Consider the following 24018-nt stretch of genomic DNA (forward strand, 5'->3'; position numbering starts at 1 on the left):
TGTGTGTGTTGGAGTCCGTGCAGTGAAACAGCATCCGTGGGGATTCAGATAGCCACACATCATATCTTTTTAAGAACACTTGACCGATCCCTGCTGAAGTGTCTGATTATCTGCGTCTTTGTTGGCGGTGGGAATACCTCGGGCATAGCTTTCCCTGTGTGTGTGTGTGTGTGTGTGTGTGTGTGTGTGTGTGTGTGTGTGTGTGTGTGTGTGTGTGTGTGTGTGTGTGTGTGTGTATGAGGTGTATCTGCTCTGGCTGATAAGAGATCGGAGAGAGATTCATCTATCCATCCATCCTCTCCCCCCGGGCTTGGCCGGCCCCTCTGCGGGGACAGGCGCTCTCTAGCTCGGCCAGTGGGCTCCGGCCAGCCGGCGTCGCTCCCTGGAAATCAATCAAGGGGGCTGAGCGTGAGAACGGGCTTCAGGGTCGGGCTGTTGGCTGGGCGAGGGGCCGCCTGGGGAATAGAAACGAGAGGGGCGGCGGAGGGTCCAACACTACAAAACTAATTAAGCCCCAAGCCTCGTGGATCCTTAGTTTGGTTGGTTTTCACTGTAACCGACAGCTGCTGATGTCTAGACTATGAGCAACTGACCCAGGTTCAGCCTGTATTGACCTGACTGAGTGGGACAGTATTATGGCCAGGGTGGGATTTTCACGGCGGCCATGACGGCCATGGCCGTCGTAGCCCCTCGGTCTGGCCGATATGCCCCACAAATAATTGTAAGTCCTACGGCTACCATGGCCTTTGGGCCCCTCACACTGTTAAAATCTCGAAGTTGCTTTAAAAGCGTCAGAACAGTGGTTTCTGAACTGCATTATGTTGCGTTCACAACGGACGCGATGCGAATATTCGCATTGCTCTAATCGCTGGAGTTTCACCGCGACTGTTAGCTGTGTTTACTCCTGTCATTCAAACAGGACGCGCTGGAGAGGGGGCGGGGCTTATATCCATGTAAATACTGTGGGTTAGGCTACAAACCACAGACTGTCTGTGTCATGGCGAATACAGTCGCTGGTTTATTTATGTCTGTATAGGCCGTTGTTGTGAGTGTGGACGGTCGGAGCATATACAACGTTAGTTTAGCCGATCTCCATTCAGAAAACACGCATTTTAAAACGTTTTTCGCCTGCCGTCTTGTCTGCAGACATGTTGTCAAAGCATTAATTCATGGTTTTTACTCACCGGTATCAGTATGTTGTTACCAGTGGCGTAACAAGGTTGTGATTGGCCCCGGTGCAAATATTGTTTTGGGCCCCCCCCCCCCCATCGCCCCAAACATAAGCGCACGCTGATGCGCTCACACACGCACGGACATACACTAGGGATGGGAATTTGAAAGCAAATGTATATTCGAATATTCGACCCCCAAAAAACGGTTAACCGGTTAACCAAAATGTACATACAGTGTATCCTATAAAAAAAAAATTGGGTCAAAAAAAAATGTCTAACTTTTTTTCGAAAAATCTTTTTTCAATAACTTTTGGAAATAAATAAATACATGTTCAAATAAGTATAGAAACCAAGTCGAATTTGTCAAATGTATTGAACTGGTGATCACAGTTTGACAGCTATAGGCCTACAGCAGGGCTATTCAATTGGCGGCCCGCGGGCCAAATCCGGCCCCTGGGTGATATTTACTGGCCCTTTGAGAATAATGTTAGAACTACTTTTCTTTTTTTTTGGGCCAGAGTGCCTTTATTCCAGAGAGGGTGTTAAATTGAGAGATAGAGGGGAAGACATTGCCTGAAAACTTCGGCGGGCTCTGGTTTCGAACCCACCTAGCTACTGTAGTGACAAACTGTCATTTATTGCATCTCTGCGTGAACCCTCTCAGCTGGAACGGAGGTTGCGGGTATAGCAAGGTATAGTATGTATATATATAAGTTTAATTTGGCATAGTTTGCACTCTACACCGCACTCACTAACCTGGTCGAAATATTTCTACACATTACTCCTTTTTGACGCCATGTCTGTAGAGTGTAAATAATTACCGGACTATGACTGAACTAGCTAGATCTGATGGATTTGGACATAAACGCGAGTGAAGTACCGGACGCGAGAGAGAGAGATCAGCACCTGCAGCTCTGCCCGCTGTGAGGGACCGGTGAGCGGAGCAAAACACACCTTTAGACGTCACCTAACACATTTAGCTATGGCACTGTCGTATACATTGAATTATTCAATTTGATAATATGTAATCAACTTAGGCATCCCTCCCAAAACAAAAAAAAAATTTGAATACCTGAATAATTATTCGAATACCTGAATAATTTCGAATATTCGATTAATTGTTCCCATCCCTAACATACACAACCACTCAGAAGCGCCACATGTATAGGCTATCAACAACAGCCTGCCCTGGCCTCAGACCACCACAGACTGATAACGGCACAGCGAACTAAGAAGAGGATTAAACCTGTTTCCTTGATGTTTGTCTCTGGGGAATGGGCCGGTAGGCCTACATAGACCGGTTGCTATAATATAGCTTTTGATCTTGGCGTCGGGGGTCTCAATAGCGCCATAGAGTCCCCTATCGGTTGGGGCCCTTGGGGGAACTGTTGAACCACCGCCGGGCACAGCCAAATCCAGACACAGCCACGGCCACGGATACAGCTTCACTTGTGGAGCTAGATGGCAATGATGGTGGTGAGGCAGGTGAGCTATCGTTAGCCTCCGGCTGCCGCTGCACGTGAACATTGCTAACATTAGCGCTCGATTTCGAGGACAATGTATGACAAAAAAAACGGTCTCATTTTGTCAGTTTAGCTGTTACATCTCCTTGTTCTCTCTTGTCCTTTCTCTTTTGAGCGCTGCTCTTGTGCTTTGGTTTGCTGTACATTATAAATGCAAGCTATTACATTTTTTATAATGCTACCGAACTTGCTGCTGCAGCTACAGTACAGTACAGGTTGATTAAACGGTTCGCTCGTCACATGACATGAAAGGGAGCAAGGTCATTGGACAGACAAATTACAAATTAATTCAGGTTGCTTGGTTACTTTGAAGACTGCGTGAACCGGTCAATGCTTTTATTTTATTTTTTTGCATGGGCCCCTTGCCGGCTCTGGGCCCCGGTGCGTTGCACCGGCTGCACCGTCGATAGTTACGCCACTGGTTGTTACTTCGGTATCATTTTGAAACGTGTATTACAATTAAATCACAGTAAAATATGTTCATTTTGTTGTAGTTGTAGCCCCCTTGCCAGCCATTCTCTCACTAGTTTAGCATATTCAGCCCGGTTGTTGGCCCGGAAAGAACCTGGATTTTGGAGAGCCAGAAAAACTGTGAAACAGTACCCGTTAGCCGGAACTACCCCTAGTGGAAACGCAACAAAAAACGGGCCGGGTTTGGCACGGCACGCTTAAACCGTGCTACGCCGCTGCAGTGGAAATGCGCCATAAGTGACTGGAGCCTTTAACCCGCCATTAAAGTATGGAAGCTCATTGGCCTCGGAAAAAATAGATCAGATGTTACGATTGACTACTACAGAAGATGATTAGGGCCATATTAGAAACATTTTTGGGGATGTGACCAAAAGTACAAATTAAAAAAAGAGTTCTGACAACAACGTATTAGATGATGTGTCAAAAAAAGGACTTTAACATGGTGACTTTTCTTTCTTATATCATCATTTTAACTCGCTCTCTAATTATATATCATCATTTTGACCTAAAAGTCACAATTGTGAATTATTTGACATTCATTTTTAACGCATAATTGACTGACACTTGGTCGACGTGTACTTCCACATTTATTTATTCACTTGTTGTTTATGCACCTCACAGGATAAAATGTTCCTTCAAAATGTAAATCAAATGGAAAAGATTGAATAAAAACCCATATTTTAGGGAGAAAAGCTAATGGCAGGCTGGTGTAAGGAAGGACAGGAAGGAGCTTTCAGACATTATCAAACAGGGAACATATTCTCAGTCAATGTCCTGTAAAACAAATATGGATCCACAGACAGTCTGAGGAGGCTGTTGGCTGGAGGACGTGTGTGTGTGTGTGTGTGTCTGTGTGTGTTTGCGTGCATGTCCGTGTGCACGCATGTGTGTGTCATGAGTGGGCAGTGAGGTGGATAATCTCTCAGACTGCTGAAAATGACTCTATTGATCAGTGCTTCTCAGTCACACATCTTTAAGTACTGCAGTATTATACAGCTGCTGTCTGCCTGGGTTTAAAGGGAGTAAATATCAGGGCTGAGGGACTGTGTTTGTACATTGAGAATTTGGAAAATACACTTTATTATTTCACCTGGTTGTTATTGGAACTCTTAACAGTTTAGTTTAATGAATTCATGGTTATTAAGTCACATTTTCATTGGCTTGTCATTGCTCTTAAGTCATGAGCATATTAACTGATATCATTAATGAATCCTCATCAAGTCATTAATCCTATCATATTGAGAGTAATAGATCATGTCTCAGTGTGAAGGCTGTGTTGGGTGGCAGTGGATAATTGTCATGTTTTAAAAAAGAGGTCACCTGTCGCCATCTAGTGGTACAGATTTCCAAGACCCACATTATAGTTTGTAGCTGCTTTGTTGGCCTTTGCATTTAGAGAAATAAAATCATGCCACGTTAAAAAACTGCTATAAAAATATATAGTGATTTCATTTTTCAACTTTATTAGTCTTGATAACAACTATCAGATATTAATTTATTATCAGAATGTTAACTCTTTAAATAGCCGTTAGTTTACATAATGCACTTTTTGTTTGGTGAAGAAAAGAAAATCCCACAAAAACGGTATAATATGGCAGCATTATAGGTTACGTTGCTCGCTGCAGTTTCAGCCGTTGCTACGCAGCAAAACTGACTTATTTTTCATAGCTGAAGCTATAGATCATATTTAAATTAATAAGACCATTTTTATCAATAGCTTAAATAGCTTTTATATCAGGTCAATTTCAACACCAAACACCCGTTGTGGTGCTTCTCAGTTAAATGAGTAATTGGTGCATTTGTAGTCAAATGGATTGCTTGTGATAGTCCTGCGATAGCCACGATTTATCTGTGTGCCACATTCAGGGAGCCTCTTTCCTAAGGGATTTCTATTTAAAGAAATCTGCAAAGAAAGAAAGAAATATTTATAATCTACAACTGTTTGGAAAATGTCTTTATTTTGTAAAGTACAAAGTCTATTCCCACCAAAAACATAAAATGTATCCCATCATGAAGATCAGCTTATAGACTTAACAATTAGCCATGCTAGCACCAGTCTGAGGCTGTTTGTTTGTGCACAGTGGTGCTTTGAGCTAATGTCAGCATGCCATTGTCCCAATGTTAATATGCTATTACTGATTTGCATATTAGCGTGCCAAGATTTGCCAGTTAGAAATGTATATATATCAAAAATGTTTGGTTTGGACAATTATAAGTATGTCCAGATGGTGGGGCTAGATGTAAAGGTAAGGGATCACCAATGTGAATACAACATTTTAAAAAAGTATTCAGGGAGAATGCATGTCTGAACCAAATTTCATTGAAAATCCATCCAACAGTTGTCTAAGAAATGTAATCAACAAATGTATTATGCTACATACTGGTGGCACCATGGATATTAACATAAATATAGACAATCCATCAAATAGTTGTTGGGATATAAAATAGAGGACTGACCAGAGCTAGCATGGCTAAAAACACACACAAAATCCACAGTCACAGTATAACACAAAGATATTGAGATATACGATATATGTTAAAATCACAGTTTTCTTAACACCCATTACCCATAATTGTTGATTTGATACAATTGTTGTGGTCATCTTCCAGTTCTGTTTTTAATAAAACTGTGCTTTGTTGCTCAAATCTGTAATACATTGATTGAAATCAGATTTTCAGTTTGAACAGTATTTTTAACTAACGTAAGAAGTCTAAGCTTAGTTAGATTGACAATCATAAAGACAACATTTTCTGTTGCTTTAGTGACTACACCGCCCACCTCATGGCTAATCCAGAACTGGGCAGAGGCCAAGTGTCAGTTGCAGGGGAGTGTTCGGGTGATGACAGCTGTGACAGACACTTGTAGGTTTTGGAACATCAGCGTACACTTCTCCTTTGTTCACACAAGTTAGAGATGTTAATGTTTTGTTATGCAACATTAAATATGTCAGTAAATACCCCACTTGTGTTTTTCCAAAGCTGTCTTGTGTCTCCAAAAACACTGGTTGCGAGCAGGTGGCTAATTGACATTACTAAACATCTGCAAGTGGTTGTAAAATGTAGTCATGTTGTGTGTTGTTGGTTTGTAGCCTAACATTAACTTTTTACTTCCTTATGTACACACAAATCATAAAAACCACATGTGTAAGTAACGTTTGTTTGCCACAGAGATTATTTTCTGAATCAGTCCAATTGAAAACATCTCATTGGCTATTTGTCCATAGAACCAGAGCAATGCTTACTTTCGGGGTTTGCGTATACCAAATATGTCATGCATGTTCTTGTCAGCTTGTCTCACTTTTTGGAAAAGCTTGCAAAACCAATTCCTAAAGAAAATGTTTATTAATCTAATATTTGCCCTAAACCCTAAGAAATATACCTAAAGTTACCTCAAAACTTCAAACAGAAATGATTATTTTCTGTGTGAACATACATTTGTATGAACATAGGATTGTAAAACAAACTTTTCTTCAGCTTTATGTGCTGCTGTGATTCCAAGTGCATCCTGCCGCCATTTCAGTTTAAGTGTACATCGAAAGGTACATCCACTGCAAATTAAGGAAGGGTAAAGTATTATTTCATTGCATTTCATCACAGAAAATTAAAAGTGTAGTACCAGAATCCAACATTCTCTAGAACAAACTCTTAATATTGAATCGTATTGAAACAGACATTATTTTCTGCCAATATGAGGTTCCACCCTTAGTTTCAGATCAACAGCTGGGCAGGTTTGAATATTAAAAATCTCTGAAAATGTTATTTTTTTACCTCTGATTCAAGAAGAGTCATGTTCATCCCATTAGACAACTGGCCAAAGATTTCTGTTGAGAAAGACACACATTGTATTACAGCACTCACTCAACTGTAAATGAAACAGTAACTGTACAGTATCTGTCAGGGTGTCAAGAAATTCTAGCATTTACTTGTATTTTGGGGGGGAGATAAAACAAATACCCGTGTGGTGTTGTCATAAAAAAATGCATGACAAACTGGTAAGAAAGTATTTTATTTTATTATAACATGATTTCTGAATTGTTGTCATATTGACAAACCGCTGTTACAGAGAGCCCCTGTGGTCCCCCTCTGTATAATGTGGCTACACAGAACATATGCTCAGTATGTTGCTACCGCTAACATACTGCGAGCACTATCTGTTCCTACAGTGGTAACCGTGTCCACTATCCCCCACTCCTGTGTAACTTCAAGAAACTGGAGCATGGTTCAGCAAAAAACATTTCCTCTGTTTTCACCACACCTAACGCGAACAAGTGCAGTTGCCATTTCTTATCGATTAGGTCTGCTGTCACAGTGAGGTAGTGTGAGTGGTCTCCAGTCAGTGCAACACATGTAGCTTGTGTCGATGTAGCCCCTTCCTTTTCTATTTCACTGCCATTCAAAAAATCCGATCTGGAATAAAGGGGTCAATCTGAGTGATATAATTACTTTGCAGGGATTTTTTTTCGTTTTTTTTTTTTTAACTCTGCATGTGTCATGTCTGTTTTTTACTTCCTGTCTTTGTGTGTTTTCCTGCCTGTTTTGATTGTCTGTCCAGGGTTGCGAATAGTCCAAAAATCAGCTCCTATCGTCTATCCCTTGACCTCTGAGTGAAACGTCACAGGGTTAAGGGATAGTGGATAGGAGAATTCAAAAGGACTTAGGAGAAGAGACTGCGGTACTTTAGAGAATCCGACTGCACTTTCACTATCCGACGTGTTTATGATGCGCCAGCGGACGTCATAAATGTGCGTCTGCTGCTGTGGGGAAACTATGGAAACTACAGTTTTCTATACAGCGGACTACAACATGGATGTTTAATAAGAACGAGGGACTACTGTAAACTCATCTAGAGACTCTGCACCGTGCTCTGATGCTGTTGTTTTATGCTTTATGAACGGGGACAACAGAGAAACATATTCTTCATGACCAAAGTTGGAATTGAAATAAAAAAGGAAAGTGAAACTTATGCTCGTCACCCTCTCCCTCCGGTCCACATTAATACAAATGATCCCAATACGTATTATTGTATGAAAATATCTCAAAATAAATACAAATGTATTTATTATAAACGTTAGTCCTTAACATCTATCACTGTGTATATCACCATTCAAACATCTTTTAAAAGTTGAACAAACCCCACACAGCTCAGTAAAGACTGTGAAATGTTGACTTTATTTGATCATTTCAGTAAAAACTAACGTTCATATTTCTCTTTTTGATTATAATACTGATGAACGTTCAAAACAAAGCACTTTCATGATATCATTTCTCGGTCATAATCGGTTGTTTCCTTGAACGGCCGACTGTTGTGTGATGGCAAATGCTGCGGCCGCAAGGCATTCTGGGGCAGCATTTTCTCCTTTCCTTTCGTAAAGGAAGGTCCAGTGGTTCCTAAGCTAAAGGAGGTTATAAAGGAAGTTTGAAACCTCCTTTCCTATCATCAATTTGAACGGTTCTTATCATGGCTGCCACTGAGGTACTTCCGGGTCATTTCACTCTGTTAGGAAGGTTCCTAAGCAAAACGGACTATTCGACCGCAACCCCGGTCTCGTTAGTTTCCCCATCAGACCTTCTGTATTCCTACATTTATCTTCTCATTTGTTCAGCATTTAAGTCCTAATTTTAGTTAGTCTTTGTCGGATTCTTGTATGTTGTACTGTAAAGTTCGGTTCGGTTCCATTTGCCTTGCCTTTCCTTGCCATGCTTTGTCTTAAATTGAAGTCTTAAAAGTTCCTGTTGTTTACAATTGAGTCCCACCTAGCTCAGCTTTAGTTTTGTAGTCAACTTAACAGAGTCGAGCAGAACTGTCGGCCCTCAGCTGAAAATAATTAGGCTGGACCAGTGTTCTCTGCCATGTAAGGCCAGGAAGATAGAGAGACAGCGATCTGTAAAGTATCAAAATAACTTAACTCTAGATTCAGTTTACTGCTTACCCTGTTTAGGCAAAAACATTTACAGAATGGCTGTGCATGAAAACTGACTTTGGCATGCAGCGTAAACACTTTATCTGCTCTGTATTTACATTGTTTGGTCCCTTGGTTAAGCGCTCAATAACCCTTCAGGACTGCAGTTCCAGCTTCCGGGAGCCTCTCTGTGTTTTCCAGTATTACTGCTCAAAAGAATTTCCAGTACACATTCAACATTTCATTGAAAACCATCCGCTAGTTCTTGAGAACTGTCACTTTAAACCACAAGAGTACATCTGGTAGTCCATGTTTTGTCTATTGAGGTCATTTTAAATTGTGACAGCACAAGAGAGAGACTCAAAGTTAAATATAATACGAGTTTAGGTACTATTTAGTGTTGTTTCGCGTCATCGGTTACCCATCTGTACTTACGGCTCATGCAGTCGAAGCGCAGCACCATACTGATGAAGCTCTCCAGGGTGATGTGTCCAGAGGAGGCTCCGTAGCGCAGAGCCAACAAGTTCAGCATGTCATCGCTGACCCTCTTTCCTGACCGTTAAAAATAGGACAAGAGTTTAGGTATGGCTTGATAAGGGCTGCAAAAAACTATTGTGATTAAGAAACCGTTTACCAACAGCCTGCCTTGTGGAGGGGTTTGTTTGCTCTCTGTGTTAACATTTGGATTATACAAAATGCAAACGGGCAGCAGTGGGTTTAAGTAATTCAATGTTCAAGGTAAATGTCAGTCAAACACAAAAGCAGGGATTCACATTACACAATCGGAGTAAAGCTCTGTTTTTCTTTCGTTGACAGACAAGCATGCTGTACTATACTTAGTCAAAACTTTACCAAATCCTTCCTTTAAGATTCTCTGCTACATGCTTAAACTTGTCTGCTGCAGCTAAATACATCTTTTATACTTCGTGCCTGGAGGCCAAATGCATTTCTTTCATTGTAGACTTAAGACTAAAGCCCAGTAAAAAAGCAAAAATGTTGACAAATCCGTTAGCCATGCCATTCCGGAGCACCTTGGGGTTAAGTATCTTGCCCAAGAAAACATCGACATGTTGACTGCAGGGGCTGGGATCCAACCCATAATCTTCCAGTTGAAAGACGACCCCACAACCTAACAGCCCTAGTTGCAAAAAAGAACACACACAATAGGCTGATTGTTACCTGAAGCCATGACAGCATTCCTCAGCTCGCTCAGTAACAGTGTTCCTGTCTTTGAAACATCAGTGCGGAAGAAAATGTCCTGGTAAAACAGAAGACAGTGGGTTTTGTAGAACACAGTAAGAACATATGAACTCTCAATCAGGAAAGAATCTAACTCTATCACTCAAAGTTGTTGGTTTTCGTGAACCTTTTCTTGGTTATTTTTACCTTGTACGTGACGACCCTCTTCCAGAGGCGAATAAATTCCTCTCCATTCAGTTTGCCAGTGACTGATGTCTAACCAAAAATGAAGGTATATAACTTTACTAGATGTTGTTTCATGTCTCAGCCTGACCTTTAAATCTGTTCATGAGAGTGAAACTAGCAAAAGGGCGGGCAGGTTTTGGCAGGTACACTACTACTACTACATTTACTGTGAGAGATTTCCCCTTAAGCAGTATGTAAACTGATGTTCTCATTTATAGTGTTCGTTTCAATGTCTTACGTGCCTCCCTGCATATTCCTTAAAAGCGTTGATACCATTATCCCAATCCTGATCCTTCATCGACAAATCAGAGTCGGAATGCCCGTACTTCATTATAGCTTTTGCTAATATGAAGTGAATGAGCACATGTCAGATCCATTAGGAAACCACCAGTCATGCTATGTCATGCCTGGCCTTTAAATGTGTTCATGAGTGTGAAACTAGCAAAAGGGCAGGCAGGTTTTGGCAGGTACTCAACACTATGTGTTTTATGCAACTGCATTCACTGTGAGAGACCGCCTTAATAAAAAAAACGATATGGAGAAAAATGTCAAGCATGCAATGTATTCTATACAACAATACTCAAGGAATAAGACATTAGAGGATACATCCATCAGAGCAACCATGCTGCGACAGGCATCAATGCTGAAGCCTCCAGATTTCATGTCTCCTAAATAAAAGTAGAAAAGAAACAGGACTTTTAATTGAGCTCAAACCTCCTAGTGCGTGCTACTCAAGACTTTAATATTTGAAACCTTTTAGAATGTTTTCATTTAGAAGCCTCTGAAGCTGCTCAGCATCCACTTCTTCGTACTGGGAATGAGAACAAGAAAATACTTATTTAGTATTTGGCTCACATGTTGGCTGTCATAACTTACCTTTATATTTAAAGGTAGTTAAAATCACTGCATATAGAAAAGTCTCTGTAACTGTCCTTTTCTTTGCAAAGGGTCTACATCAATTACCTTGTCAGAGTATTGACGGAAAAAGATTTTCTTCTTTTCGTCGTTCTCCTCATTTTCAGTTCCTTTGTCCTGCAATACATTGAGTGCTTTCAGCTCGAGATGAACCAATGCAATAATGTTCAAATTATACAGTTTTGTCTCGTATGCTACAAATGTTAACAACATAATAATATAATCTATCTATCTATTGAAATCTTGCACACCTCTTCCATCGCTTCCTCCTGTTCGTGGTCATGGCCATCAGAATTTTCACTGAAAGGAAAGACAAGAGACATCAGGACATTGCTTGTGGCCAGTTCTGGTCAACAAGAACAGCAAGAGATAGTAAATTAAGTGTAAGGTGTTACAATTTGACATAATAGTTACTAGTCCTATGAACACTCTGTTACTTTAATAAATGTTGGGCTCAGCTTGTTAGTAATACTTCAACCCCTAAATAATAATCTGTACATCAATCACCGACCTGATGGTAACTTCAATGAGCGAAAAAAAGGTGCCTCTGCAGTTTACCAATCAGTAAAAGGTCCAGTTGAATGGAAGTAAACCCAAATCCTGATTGGCTGGTGATCGTAGGTTAACCCACTCACCCTTTTAATAGCTAACCATTCCAAATAAGCTTCTCCTCTCGCTTTCCCCAGCGAGAAGAGCTGTCTGGTCAGACGTCTCACGCTAAGTAATTGAGAACCAGGGTTCAAGGCTCAAGGTTCAAGGCTTGTATTTGTCATACGTACATAGCTACAGTGTAGTTATGACGATGAAAATCTTAGGTCACAGGCTCCACCAACAGTGTAACACAATAAAACAGAAAAAGATAAGTGAGTAAATACAAAAAAGAAAATAGTAAAATTGTGAAATAGTGCAATAAGAGTCTAAGTGATTGGAATATGTTACGCAAGTAACCTAACGTTTTGATATCGTTTTCGGATGATACAAATGATCAGTTCAGGGTTGAAGTATACCTTAAACAGGTGTGATGGAGTACTCAATAATCAGTGGTTCTCTGTGCTTTGCAGTTGTAATGTAGATTTAATGCACTGTCAATTGATTGAAGTGTTCAAGTAACTTCCCCAACACTGCTTGCGGAACTACCATTTACTCTTTGATAGGCTCATATTATGTGTTGCGTATATATTTGTACAAGCCTTTAAAGAGTTATTGTATGTTTAGAATGCTTACTGGACGTGGGTCTCTGACTTGGAGAGGATGGTCAGGATGAAGGAGGCAGTCTCATTGGGATTAAAGGTGGACGGTACGATCAGGTACTCGCCAGGCTTTAGCATCAGGAACCCCATCACCTCACGTGCATTTGCGTAGGTTTTAGTTTGGTAGACAGGTCTGTTCTTGTTGAAGAACGAGGCTGGGAACTTTCCCTTCAGTGACTTGTACTGTAAAACCAGTCATAAATAATGTATAAACATGTTGTTTTATATTATAGCTTTACAATTTAGGTGGGCATGAACTGTGTATGAGGATCGGGATAAAAATCGTACTTACTTCTTCAGTCACCTTTGAATAAATAAGAGGAAAATAAATTAGTTTAAAGTTTGACGTATACCAACATTCTAAAAAAATAGGCTCTTAGTGAGTGAATGTTGTTTTCTTTGTAGAATGTCATGAGCCACATACTATAAATGCAAAATGTGTAATATTTACCTCAAATACAGAGAATCCAATGTGGAGACTTTGGACCAGACGTCTGTTCCTCTTGTCAGGCTTTTGCATCAGAGATACCAGCATGTTCTTCTCACCCTGTTTCCCAGAACATTCACTGAGTACTTCATCAATCTTGACCCGGTACTGCGGATTTGTCCAGAAAAGGTCTGGAAGGCAAAGATATATATAAAAAAAAGGTCTATTAGTTTACTACACGGCTTAGTTGAATACTTGATTCTGATTGGTCAATTTAGACATTCAGCCCTTTTTCGATAGCAGAACGTTGCTCAGGACGCTCTGATCAAGGATCTGATCAGGAGGTTAACACTCAAGGGAACATGATGTGACTGACTTGGATTGAATCAATTAAATGATTTTAAAAATCAATATTGTGAGTCAAATCTTTCAATCATTTAGTAAGTAGCCCTGTAATAGGTGGGTCATTAATGAGAAAAGAACCCATTCCGGGTGAGCTATACCCTGTAGCAGCACATTATCCCTGACATGGTAATATGTTAGTGAGGGCTTGTTGGGGAGATTTTAAAGCCAGACAATTAGAATTTAATAATATTATACGTCCTGTTTCTCTTTTGAAGCCAGGAAAAGGCTAGTCACTGTGACCTTTTTACCTGTGCTAGACTATGGTGATTTGTTGTATATGAATGCACCTGCCCATTGCCTGGAAAGGTTAGATGCCGCCTATCACAGTGCTCTGAGATTTGTTACTAACTGTAAAGTACTTACTCATCACTGTACCCTGTATGCCAAGGCAGGTCTGCCTTCACTTACTGGTCGGAGGCTCAGTCATTGGTACATGTTCATCTACAAAGCCATGCTGGGTAAACTACCTTCTTATATCTGCTCTTTGATCTCACGGACAGTGGCAAGTAGCTATTGCCTGAGATCACAGGATGTGTTTTTATTACATGTGCCAAGTGCTAGGACTGTTTTAGGTACTAAAGCTTTTATGTGCGCTGCTCCTCTGGCTTGGAACACCATGCAACAAATATTGAAACTGAGCATTTTGATTCCCTTGCATCGTTTTAAAGCACGGCTGGATGAAATATTATTGGATACCTGTAAATGTAAATAGGTTGCTAATGTATACCCCTGTAATTATGTTGTGATGTCCTTTTGTTTTCTGTTTGTTTTTATATGTGTAACTAAATGTGCCGCAGGTCTCCCTTGTAAAAGAGATCGTTGATCTCAATGGGATTTTTTAACCTGGATAAATAAAGGCTACAAACAAACAAACAAACAATACATAATTAAAGTTCACTTATTATGCTATATAATATATCACATTAATCTCCCGCCCCGGACACACAAGAACGCGGTTTGATTGGCTAGCGCTTGTACTGGCATATGATTTGATTGGCTGGCGCTTCCGTCGACGCTTGAAAAGTTGAAAAGTTTTCTCAACTTTCAGCATGAGCAATGGAGGCAAAGCGAGGCAAAGCGAGGCAAAGCGAGGCAAAGCGAAGCAACGGAACCACAATGCAGTTCGTCAAAGCGTGACGTCACCCCATTCAAAGTGAATGGGAAGCGTCTCCGTTGAAGCACGCAACGTGTGTATAGTCCGTAAATGTAACCCGAGCTGCTGATGGCTCCGCCCCTTTGGAGCTGCTGCTGACCACGCCCCTTTGAAGCGTCCGCATGCAAGCAGTGAGCTCTGTGAAGAGAAGAGTGTCTACCAGCAGATACTCAGCTGAATGCTGCCATGATTAAACCCCATATCATGTTCCAAACCACATCAAGCATTATTTCTGAAACAGTATGGAGCTCAAAGGCTTTCTCTCTCGTGGGTTTACCACAAGGTGAGTACCTTTTTTATATCCGGCTTCTTTACACATACTCTCTCCAGTACAGCGTTAGCTCTGAGTGTTAGCGATGCTTGCTAATGTAAACACACCATATTACTCCCAAAACACGTTGCGCATTGTTTCTGATACAGTATAGCGACGTTCCTGATAGGGGATGATAGGTTAGGTCGGAACGTTGCCAGGAGTTCAACGTAAAGCCAGCCCACATTTTAGTAATGTTGTCATGACCGCATTAAATCTGGATCAGCTCCGTTGGAGGAAAAGAGAGGGTTTTATTTTCTGACACTTTGTGAGACTCCTTACACACCGGGGACACATATTTATGAATAAAATACATCAAAAAGTGCATAATAGAATACCTTTAAGTTGCGATTGAATTATGTATTTTTACAATTCAATTTAAAAAAGATCACACTTTAAAAATACATTTTTGAATTGGCTCAAATCATGTCTCCACATTCTGCAGTTTTGAATAAATCCAGATTGTAAATACCCAGGTTATTCATGCATCCTCCGGCAGTTGTTCCTGCAACCCATCGGCCCTCATAGAAGGAGGTCTTCCAGTGGCAAGATGTATTTCCATCAAGGAAGTCGGGACACAGACAGCAGATGTCCAGATCACTATAGAACCTACAGAAGTCTTCCAGGGTCATCCTGGTGACATCAGAGATCCATTTAGATGACTCATTGTTGTTTTAGTTCATTCACTTCATCCATAAAATTATTTAAGTAAGACAATGTTTACAATCAGCGCTTTTCGTTGCTACTCTGTATTTGTAGAAAGAAATTACTTAACTTTGTCAAATCTACATTGAGGCATGCTTACCAGAACTCCCCATTATCAGCCACAGAAAGGAACATCTCGCGTTCTTGAGGACTCACGGTCTGCCACAAAGGAGACCTTAAGAGAAGATTTATCAGTGAAGCATCCTTATTATACATGTTCCTTCACATTACAGTAAGAGTCAAGTAACGTTTCTTGAAGTGGGCACAAGTTCCAAAACGTGCGCCTCGTGGGGGTGGCCGGGATTTTTTGAACAGATGCTTTTGAGGAAGAAATATACAGTATTTCCGCTTGGGCTTAAACTCAACAATTTTGCAGTTAAAATAACTATAAACTATAAATATGGGCTCCATTGTTTTTGGAGCATAATGCATACTAGGCACTTATTGTCAGGATATCTCAGCCTCCATTACGTTGCCTTTCTTTTTAAATTTGCCGTTTTGGAAACCTCCAACAATATACAGTACATATATTAAATAATTTGAGCAGTCTTTAAAGGGGCCTTAATAAGAAGCAGTTCTGCCATCATGATTCCATAATTCAGTTGGGTTCATTGGATACCTTAGTTATTGGTAATTTAGCACACTTCAAAACCAATGCCGTTTCTGGTAAAAATAAAATACATTATTTTTCATTACAACTGATAAAGCCTTAGAGATATGAACGTAGAAGGTCTGTCAAAACTTGGCATCCCTAGCAATGGTCTGCTGTAAAATGGTACAACCAGTTTATTAAAGGTTGTTATAAAATGGTTGTGCGAGTTTGCAGTGAAAGGCTTCAGAAAGGATCCCATTGCTCTGATCAGAATTTCCACAAGCGTGTTACATTACATTACATGTTACTTGTTAGACGCTTTTATCCAGAGCGACTTACATACTCAATACTATGGGCAATCCCCACAGGAGCAATTTGGGGTGAAGTGTCTCAGGGACACAACAACATGCTGACTGCAGTGGGGTTTGAACCTGTGACCCCCTGATCCCAACACCAAGGCTATATCCACTGCGCCACACGCCTCCATGTTAAAACACGATGAACAAAAGCTAATGTAGTAATTTGCCTTTGTGCTACAATAAACATGTATGCAATACTATTTTGTCATTGAAAATAAATCTCAGTTTATTTCCCAAGGCAACAGATCAAAGCAATGTCTCTGTGAAACAGTCACTGTGTCATTTTTACTTGTCACTCCAGTCTCCGATCCACTCTTTTTCGCCCCAGGGGTTCCACAAACGCACCAGGTGTACCGGTTGCCCTTGGCTCGTCATCTGATCAGCATGACCAGAGGAAACACACAGTTATTTGATATGAAAATAATTACACTTTACTACGAGTTTACAGTAGAGGCCAGCCTAAAGGTGCTATAAACGGCAATGTGCATATGGGGGGGGGGGGGGTGTTGAAGGTGTGGGAGAGAAACACAGGGATTTTAGCCTTTGCAGACCATTTACGTGCACAAAAACCTATATAACACTACAGGAAAGGGAAAACCCCAATAAGCAGAATAAGGCCGCTTTAACACTCTACGCGTACTTTGTTAGCACTGTTAGCATCGTTAGCAGCTCTGTTGTAGCACTGTGAGAGCCGTGGGGAAGCAATCCCAGCTGAGAATAATACATATGCTCTGAATGTCGTGTATTGCACCTTTAAGCTTTTATTATCTCAAAACTCTGAATATCAACAAAAGACATTTGCAGGACCTAAATTATGTATACTGGATATAATGATAATATAATAAAAAAAACCTTCACCTGTTTCACACCTGTGACAGTGTAGGCATGTCCTTGGACGATTCCATTTGGTAAAACCGTGTTGGCAGATGTGGCCTAGAAGATTTAGATACATGTTATTATTGGAGTCAGAATAGTGCATAATTATCACTCGATAAATTAAGTAAACAGAAGACCATCATTTGATATTGTTTTGAGCCAAATATAATGTTAGAATAATGTGAAGAATAGAATGGCACCTGTAGAGAGCAGACCTCCGCTGAGGCAGTTTCGATAAGGGAATAATAATTTGTACAGATCCGCTCCAAAACGAAATGGGTTCTGCCTGGGCTCATAGTCACATACTATACCGGTTCACCAAGTTTCAATAAATCAAGCCGGTAGATTTCCGTAATCCTACTTACAAAGAAAGAAACCAACTAACCGAACCTAAAACATAACTAATCTTTAAAAATAATATACTGGATTACCCTGAGTGACAGGTGCATCAACCACACACACTGTATAATTAGACTGCGCCCACTGGCACGCTATCTTTAATCTCTTTATTTAAATGTAAAATCTGTCACTAGCCTCTAGTTATCATAATGTAGGGACATTTGTCACGGTCGCACCGATATGCTCATTTAATCAAACGGATGTACACATATAGCAAACAGGAGAGTCATCAGGTGTGTTCATCTGGTATCCTAATTACTCTGGGTAGGATGTTGAGCTGATAGGAGTTACAGTTTTTTACTTAGAAGCAATAATGCAGCACAATATGATCAATACATTCTCTGACAGGCTGTCTCTCGTTCACTGGCAGGGCATTGCCGTGGAAATGCTTTAATCTTTGAACACGCCTGTCGGATTTATCAAGTGGTGATCTAAAGATGTTCAGAAACGATGCAGGAATCGGGTACAAGAATCCAAAAATGTAATAGATAAACAGTTAAAATAGTCAGCTAAAAGTGAGCTAAAATTTATGGATATTCTTTGTTGTACCTTAACAATACAACTAATGCTATTAATACTAACTCAGCAGGGGAATTGTTAGCATCGGGACGCACACCCAAGTTTCAGTCACACAGTCAACATTTCTCTGAATTTTCGAGTTCACACATACTGTACAGAATCAAAAGCAGCAGTATGTTCCTTGCTTGACAATTAAGTAGTCATTTCCTGAATGATATCCCTTGTCATTGTCATATCAACTATGTACTTCTGTTAGCTGCAGGGATTAAGAAAAATGGGTACCACTTTACAATAAGACTACCCTTATAAAGGGTTTACGAATAGTTTGTAATTCATTTATTAATTAGGTTGTGAACACTTTATAAATCATTAATAAGCTTTTATAACACATGAGATAAACAGGGCAACTGTGACCGGTTGCTTGCCAAATAGTGAGCCCACATTTATCTGTACTGCTAAGCCTTGGCTACTTAGCGTATACTTTTTGTTCTTCATCAGCCAGCATCCTTAGTATCTGTTGCTCACTGAGTTGATTCTCGCTAAGTAGCCAATATAAGGCTTAGTCATCTTGCCAAATAGTGAGCCCACATTTATCTGCACTGCTAAGCCTTATTAGAAATGGTAGTAACTCATTAATAAATGGTGATTTGTTTCACACTTTACAATAAGGCTCCCTTTTGGCAACTATAAATGTTAGTAACTCGTAAATAAATGGTCATAAGAGATGCCAAGAAACATCAAGATGGATGGGGGGAATCAACTCAGTGAACAACAGATACCAAGGATAGGCTACCATAGCTTACTTCGTCTTCTTCATCAGCCAGCTTCCTTGGTATCTGTTGTTCACCAAGTTGATTCTCGCTAAGTAGCCATATAATAAGCCAATATAAGGCTTAGTCATCTTGCCAAATAGTGAGCCTGTGTTGATGTATGAAAAGGATGTTAGAACTGGTCTATGAATGGTTCTTAATGATTAATAAAGTGTTTACAACCTAATTAATAACCTAATTATAAACCCTTTATGAATCCTTTATAAGGGTAGTCTTATTGTAAAGTGGTACCGAAAAATGTGTCAAACCCCTGATTTATTGAGACTTGGCAGTCCCCATGTAAACAGGCAGTTATCGACACACATAAATCACCATAGTAATGCTTTCAGTTATCTGTTGTGACAAGTGAAAACGTTAAAGCAGCCAGAAAGATACTTTAATAATCTTTCTAACTATGACATTCTAACCATGTACTTGGGCCATGATCATTTTAGCCTTAAGATGCTTTGGTGAATCGGGGCTTTGGTCTATTGGACAACCCAAAAGGTTTGAGCACATGAAGCAAAGGGAGCTAGTCAGTGTTGGTTATGGTATATTTGTTCTTACCCCCTGAGGTGTACCACAGCCCATCAGTGACTTGGATTGGCCAGCTCTGCACATCAACTCCCACAGATGTGGGGGAGGTTCTGTCAGATCAATACACATGTGAACTCCACCGGTGAAGTCCACTAAAGCCTCGGCAGGAGTTCCAGCATTCATGTCTAAGTAGGAACCGCACACTCTGACAGAAGTGGGCGTGAAATTAATGACACATATCGACTTCTGAGAAAATGCATTTCAGGAATGAGAAACATAACATTGTTTTTCCATACTTTGCATAAGCTTTCTCCAGCAAAGCAGGCCAGAACTCAGTTGGGTCTTTGGAGTGAACAAAGACCAGTCTGCCATCGATAGTTGGTAGTTTGTCATCAATGACAACATCAACCCATCTTCCAAACCTCCAGAACTGAGTAGTTGTGAAAGGAGATAATATAAATAATTAAATAGCAATATATGACAAGATGAGATGGGTTATCATTTAGGATATACAGATGGCAAGGTTGTTGATGTACCCTGAAGTGGAATATTCCGCAGTACTCCTCATTAAATGTTTGAGGTGGAACAACCTGCCTAAGGATGAAGTCCTGGAATGTCAGAGCTCCGATTGATGCAAGAAACCAGCAGTTTCCTGAGAGGGAAATGGACATTTGTTTTCAGGAAGGTGTATAAGAAGGAGAAGGCATGACAGTTAAATGTGAACAGAAGGGTTTCCAGATTACAACCTATTGACAATGCTAACACAGCTTGAAAAACAATTTATGGATTATGGATTTATGGTTATAAATAAAGCAGTTTCCATACCAAGCATGCCTTGACCAAAGTCAAACCTGGAGACCCCATCAACTTCAAACATTGGATTGGGAACCATTTTCTGAAAGAGAGGAATTGTTGACATTACTCGTTAAGAACAACTAGCACAAGAGCTAACACAAATGACTTGTGCCAGCCCAACATTAACAAGGATCAACATTAAACACGTATGAACGGATGAACAGTTGAACATTTAGCAGAGAGAAACATGTGATTTGAAATTGAAAGCTGAAACACTCACATGTGGTCTCAGCCACACCACTCGCTTCAGGTCATCAGCCTCCAGTAACCCAGTCCCGATGGACCTCGCGTCAGGGGGGAACATGTCGTCGATGTACCGTACCCGTTTAATCATACAGTACTGTTTCAGCTGCTCAAAGTCTTGGTCCAGAAACTTCTGAGGGTTAGTGACGATCCCATTACCATCTTTCAGGTGACGGGCGTTGATGATGTTCATACACACACCTGGATGAGGCATTCTGCAGGGTTTGAACTCTGTTCAGAAAAGGGAGCATTTTAAAATGAGAAAGGGTTCTTTGAAAAAAGTTGGCTTTGGATGTTGATGTGAAATACATTAGAAAGAGTTGACATATCGCCCATCATCCATAGCTGTTTCATTTCCTTTGTCCACCATGCCATGTGCGTGGGGCATACAAACAGCAGATTAAACCAGATCATTATAACCAACGTAAGATTTGGATAAATACGACAAATAATTAGCATGTAACTGTTCAATTTGATCCAAAGGCATTGATCCTTGGCATTTGGACTTCAAGTTTGAAACAAAAAACATGAAAAACACTGTGAGACGCCTTCGTCTACCCTCATAAGACCCCCATACTGATCTTTTATTTTGCTAAGCAAAATATGTCCAACTGCACTTAATGTTTGGCATCATAGATCAAAGCAGCACAGACTCTTCCAAAGAAAATAAACCAAACTATTTGTTGTCCTCTGTAACATTTAAGACATTCATATCATATTAGTTTGTGTCCTAAACCAACTAATTATTATCTGAGTTTGCAAAGACCTGCATGCCAGGGCATTTGGACCCTAAAAGTCAATATGCATGTTAATACCTGTCTTACGATGTATGTAAGTAGCGTTTGGTATTACATGACATTTTTTGTTCTGTGTTGTGTTTTGCTGTTTGTTGTAGCTGCCACGTTATTGGCATATATAAAAAAGAAAAGAATGAAAGACTATACATTTACGCTGCCACATAGCTTTGTGAAAAAAGAACACTTAAAACCAACGCATGACTGAATAGAAAGGAATAAAATAAGACTTAAATAACAATCATACAAAAATAACCCATTATACTGAGATGTGTAGTGCAGGCCCCTTATACCATTGTAGTGTCTCTAAGGAGGAACAGTTAGAACTGGGACTACAACTAGGATAATATCAGTTGCTAAACAATTTGAGAAAGTGTAAATCGACTTGTTACCTGGCATGTTAACTACAAAAAATCTTACCTCACCAGCTGGAAAGAGAAAGTGTTGGGTCTTGGTGAAAGAGCAAGTATGAGAAAAGACGCCCCAGTTTTTGTATTAAACCTGTAGCAAACGCCTCAGGCTGCTTCTGTCAAGACGGGATGTTCTTTTTAGAACTGCACCTACTGTAAGTGTACAGGCAGATGAGAGCTAGACAGACAGGAGGATAAGGGAGGGGAGGGTGATTAGATAAGAGCGACTGACAACATTTCATTAGCTTCATTGTTTTATCCTTTTATTCCATTTATTTTTCCTTTTATTACCATGCTCCTTGACTCTCCTCTCAACCCCCCTTTAGACCACAAAGGTTGTTATCAGTATTATTATTATTATTATCGAACACTCATTTGTCAATATTAAGCCTGTCGATGTTGTTATCATTATCATATTGTTGTTCATACTAAGGGTGTTGCTGTTGATGCTATACTAATTACTAACTTATTATTATTCTACTTACATAAATATATATATTTGTTCTCCTTTCTTCACGAAACGCACAGTAACACCCACAACCCCCACAATCCCCTGCCCTCCTGTGCATTGTGATATAAAGTGGCACGGGCCCCAACTCAGACCATCATTCGGAGCACCCATGGTGTAGGCATGTCCAGTGCGGTGAAGGGATCCATTTGTACCTCCCAAACCCAAAACCACAACATCAACAACAATTGGTTTTATAAAATGAAACTTATACATTATTGGGGAAAGAAAAAAGTGGGACAAAGCTCGATCACGCAGAGTAAACGCCCTCCTAGGGGTCAGGACGTTGCCCCCCAAAGCATCAGCCACCGCCAGTCAACTCTGAACAAAAATCCATTAAAAAGGTACTGCAGGGTGAGCAAACCCCCTCCTGAGGGTCTGAGGGTTGCCCATGAACAGATCAGCATCCACTGAACAAGGTTTGGGTGTAGGAGGACTTCTGGCCTCCCTGTCACTGCACCCCACCACCCACAATTTGGGCTTACTCCTTTAAGGCCCTGCTACTATCATTTGTATTCTACATTTGTCATTTATTACTGTTTTATGTTGTCTAATCTCTCTAACACAGACAAGCAAACACACACACCATTTTTCTTGTCTCCATGTATATTTTGTCATTTGTTATTTGTCTTTACTTGTAAATTCACCTTACTGTCGTATGTGTATCTGTGACACTGTACTTGTACACACTTGTCTTGTAACTCCTATATTACTAAATAACAATCTAAAAAAAACCGAAGTGTTGGGTTTCAGTGAAAGAGCAACTATGAGAAATGATGCCCAAGTCTTTGTATTAAACCTGCAAACGCCTCAGGCTGCTTCTGTCAGGATGGAATGTTCTCGATGTTTAGAACTGTACCTACTGTAAGTATACAGGCAGATGAGAGCGAGACAGACGGGAGGAAAAGGGGAGGGGAAGATAATTACACAAGAGTGACTGACAACATTTCATTAGCCAACTTTTCACGTTCCAAAACTGTGCTTGTCACATTAACACCTTTTCTGTGCACGTAAAGACATAATTTGCTCAGGGTTGGCTGCCTTGCATTGGCAGAAAAACTAAGACCTTTGTTAGGCCCTTTATTTGAACTCCAGAGAGTGACCAAATGCCATCATTGTGTGACGTTTATAATCTGTTATTTTACACCTAAGGCTACTGGTGATTATGGTTGGAAGGAGTGTACCCAAGCATGCATCAGGTGAGAGGTGAGGAACACCCACATATGTTGATTGATATGCATTGACAAATAGGTGTTTCACATGCACTTTGACTTTCATTCAAAAAGTCTATGATGCAATGTGTAACGCCACCTAAGAAAGATGATGGGATTTTGTGAATTGAGATGCAGAAAACAAGACATTCTTAAGTGCAGTTTGCCTGAAGTTGGATGTATTTTCATGTCAAGTGAGAGAGTAATGAGTCTCACTGTGTTTTATGTTTTTCGTTTCAAATTAGAAACC

At 40.3% G+C, this 24018-nt stretch overlaps 1 protein-coding gene across 2 annotated transcripts; it reads right to left on the reverse strand.

Annotated features, from left to right (window-relative positions):
• Positions 1–5105: 5105 nt before the first annotated feature.
• Positions 5106–22159, reverse strand: LOC117486706 (calpain-1 catalytic subunit-like). Of its 2 annotated transcripts, none has more exons than XM_034135231.1 (22): positions 22060–22159; positions 20823–21076; positions 20573–20642; positions 20284–20399; positions 20044–20177; positions 19778–19952; positions 17466–17540; positions 16897–16982; positions 15757–15831; positions 15424–15584; positions 13108–13274; positions 12949–12960; positions 12631–12839; positions 11658–11706; positions 11455–11523; positions 11245–11302; positions 11098–11159; positions 10453–10521; positions 10246–10324; positions 9502–9618; positions 6935–6987; positions 5106–6714 (listed from the first exon to the last, which is right to left on the reverse strand). In XM_034135231.1, the coding sequence occupies exons 2-22, from the start codon at positions 21057–21059 to the stop codon at positions 6688–6690; spliced, it is 2100 nt and encodes a 699-aa protein (XP_033991122.1). In that variant the 5' UTR covers positions 21060–21076; positions 22060–22159; the 3' UTR covers positions 5106–6687. The 2 variants fall into 2 exon arrangements, with proteins under 2 accessions (XP_033991122.1, XP_033991123.1); XM_034135232.1 differs by having other exon boundaries at positions 22065–22158.
• Positions 22160–24018: the final 1859 nt, after the last annotated feature.

The sequence above is a fragment of the Trematomus bernacchii genome, unplaced genomic scaffold (assembly GCF_902827165.1).
Source record: "Trematomus bernacchii unplaced genomic scaffold, fTreBer1.1, whole genome shotgun sequence".
Taxonomy (NCBI): Eukaryota; Metazoa; Chordata; class Actinopteri; order Perciformes; family Nototheniidae; genus Trematomus; species Trematomus bernacchii.

Excerpts from the sequence above, each read along its gene's own strand:
- LOC117486706 (XM_034135231.1), bottom strand. The coding sequence starts at position 21,059 with ATGCCTCATCCAGGTGTGTGTATGAACATCATCAACGCCCGTCACCTG. Across the intron at positions 17,541-19,777 it reads GCTGTGGTACACCTCAGGGG|GCCACATCTGCCAACACGGT; the intron begins GTAAGAACAAAT and ends TAAATCTTCTAG. Across the intron at positions 16,983-17,465 it reads CTGTCACAGGTGTGAAACAG|ATGACGAGCCAAGGGCAACC; the intron begins GTGAAGGTTTTT and ends CATGCTGATCAG.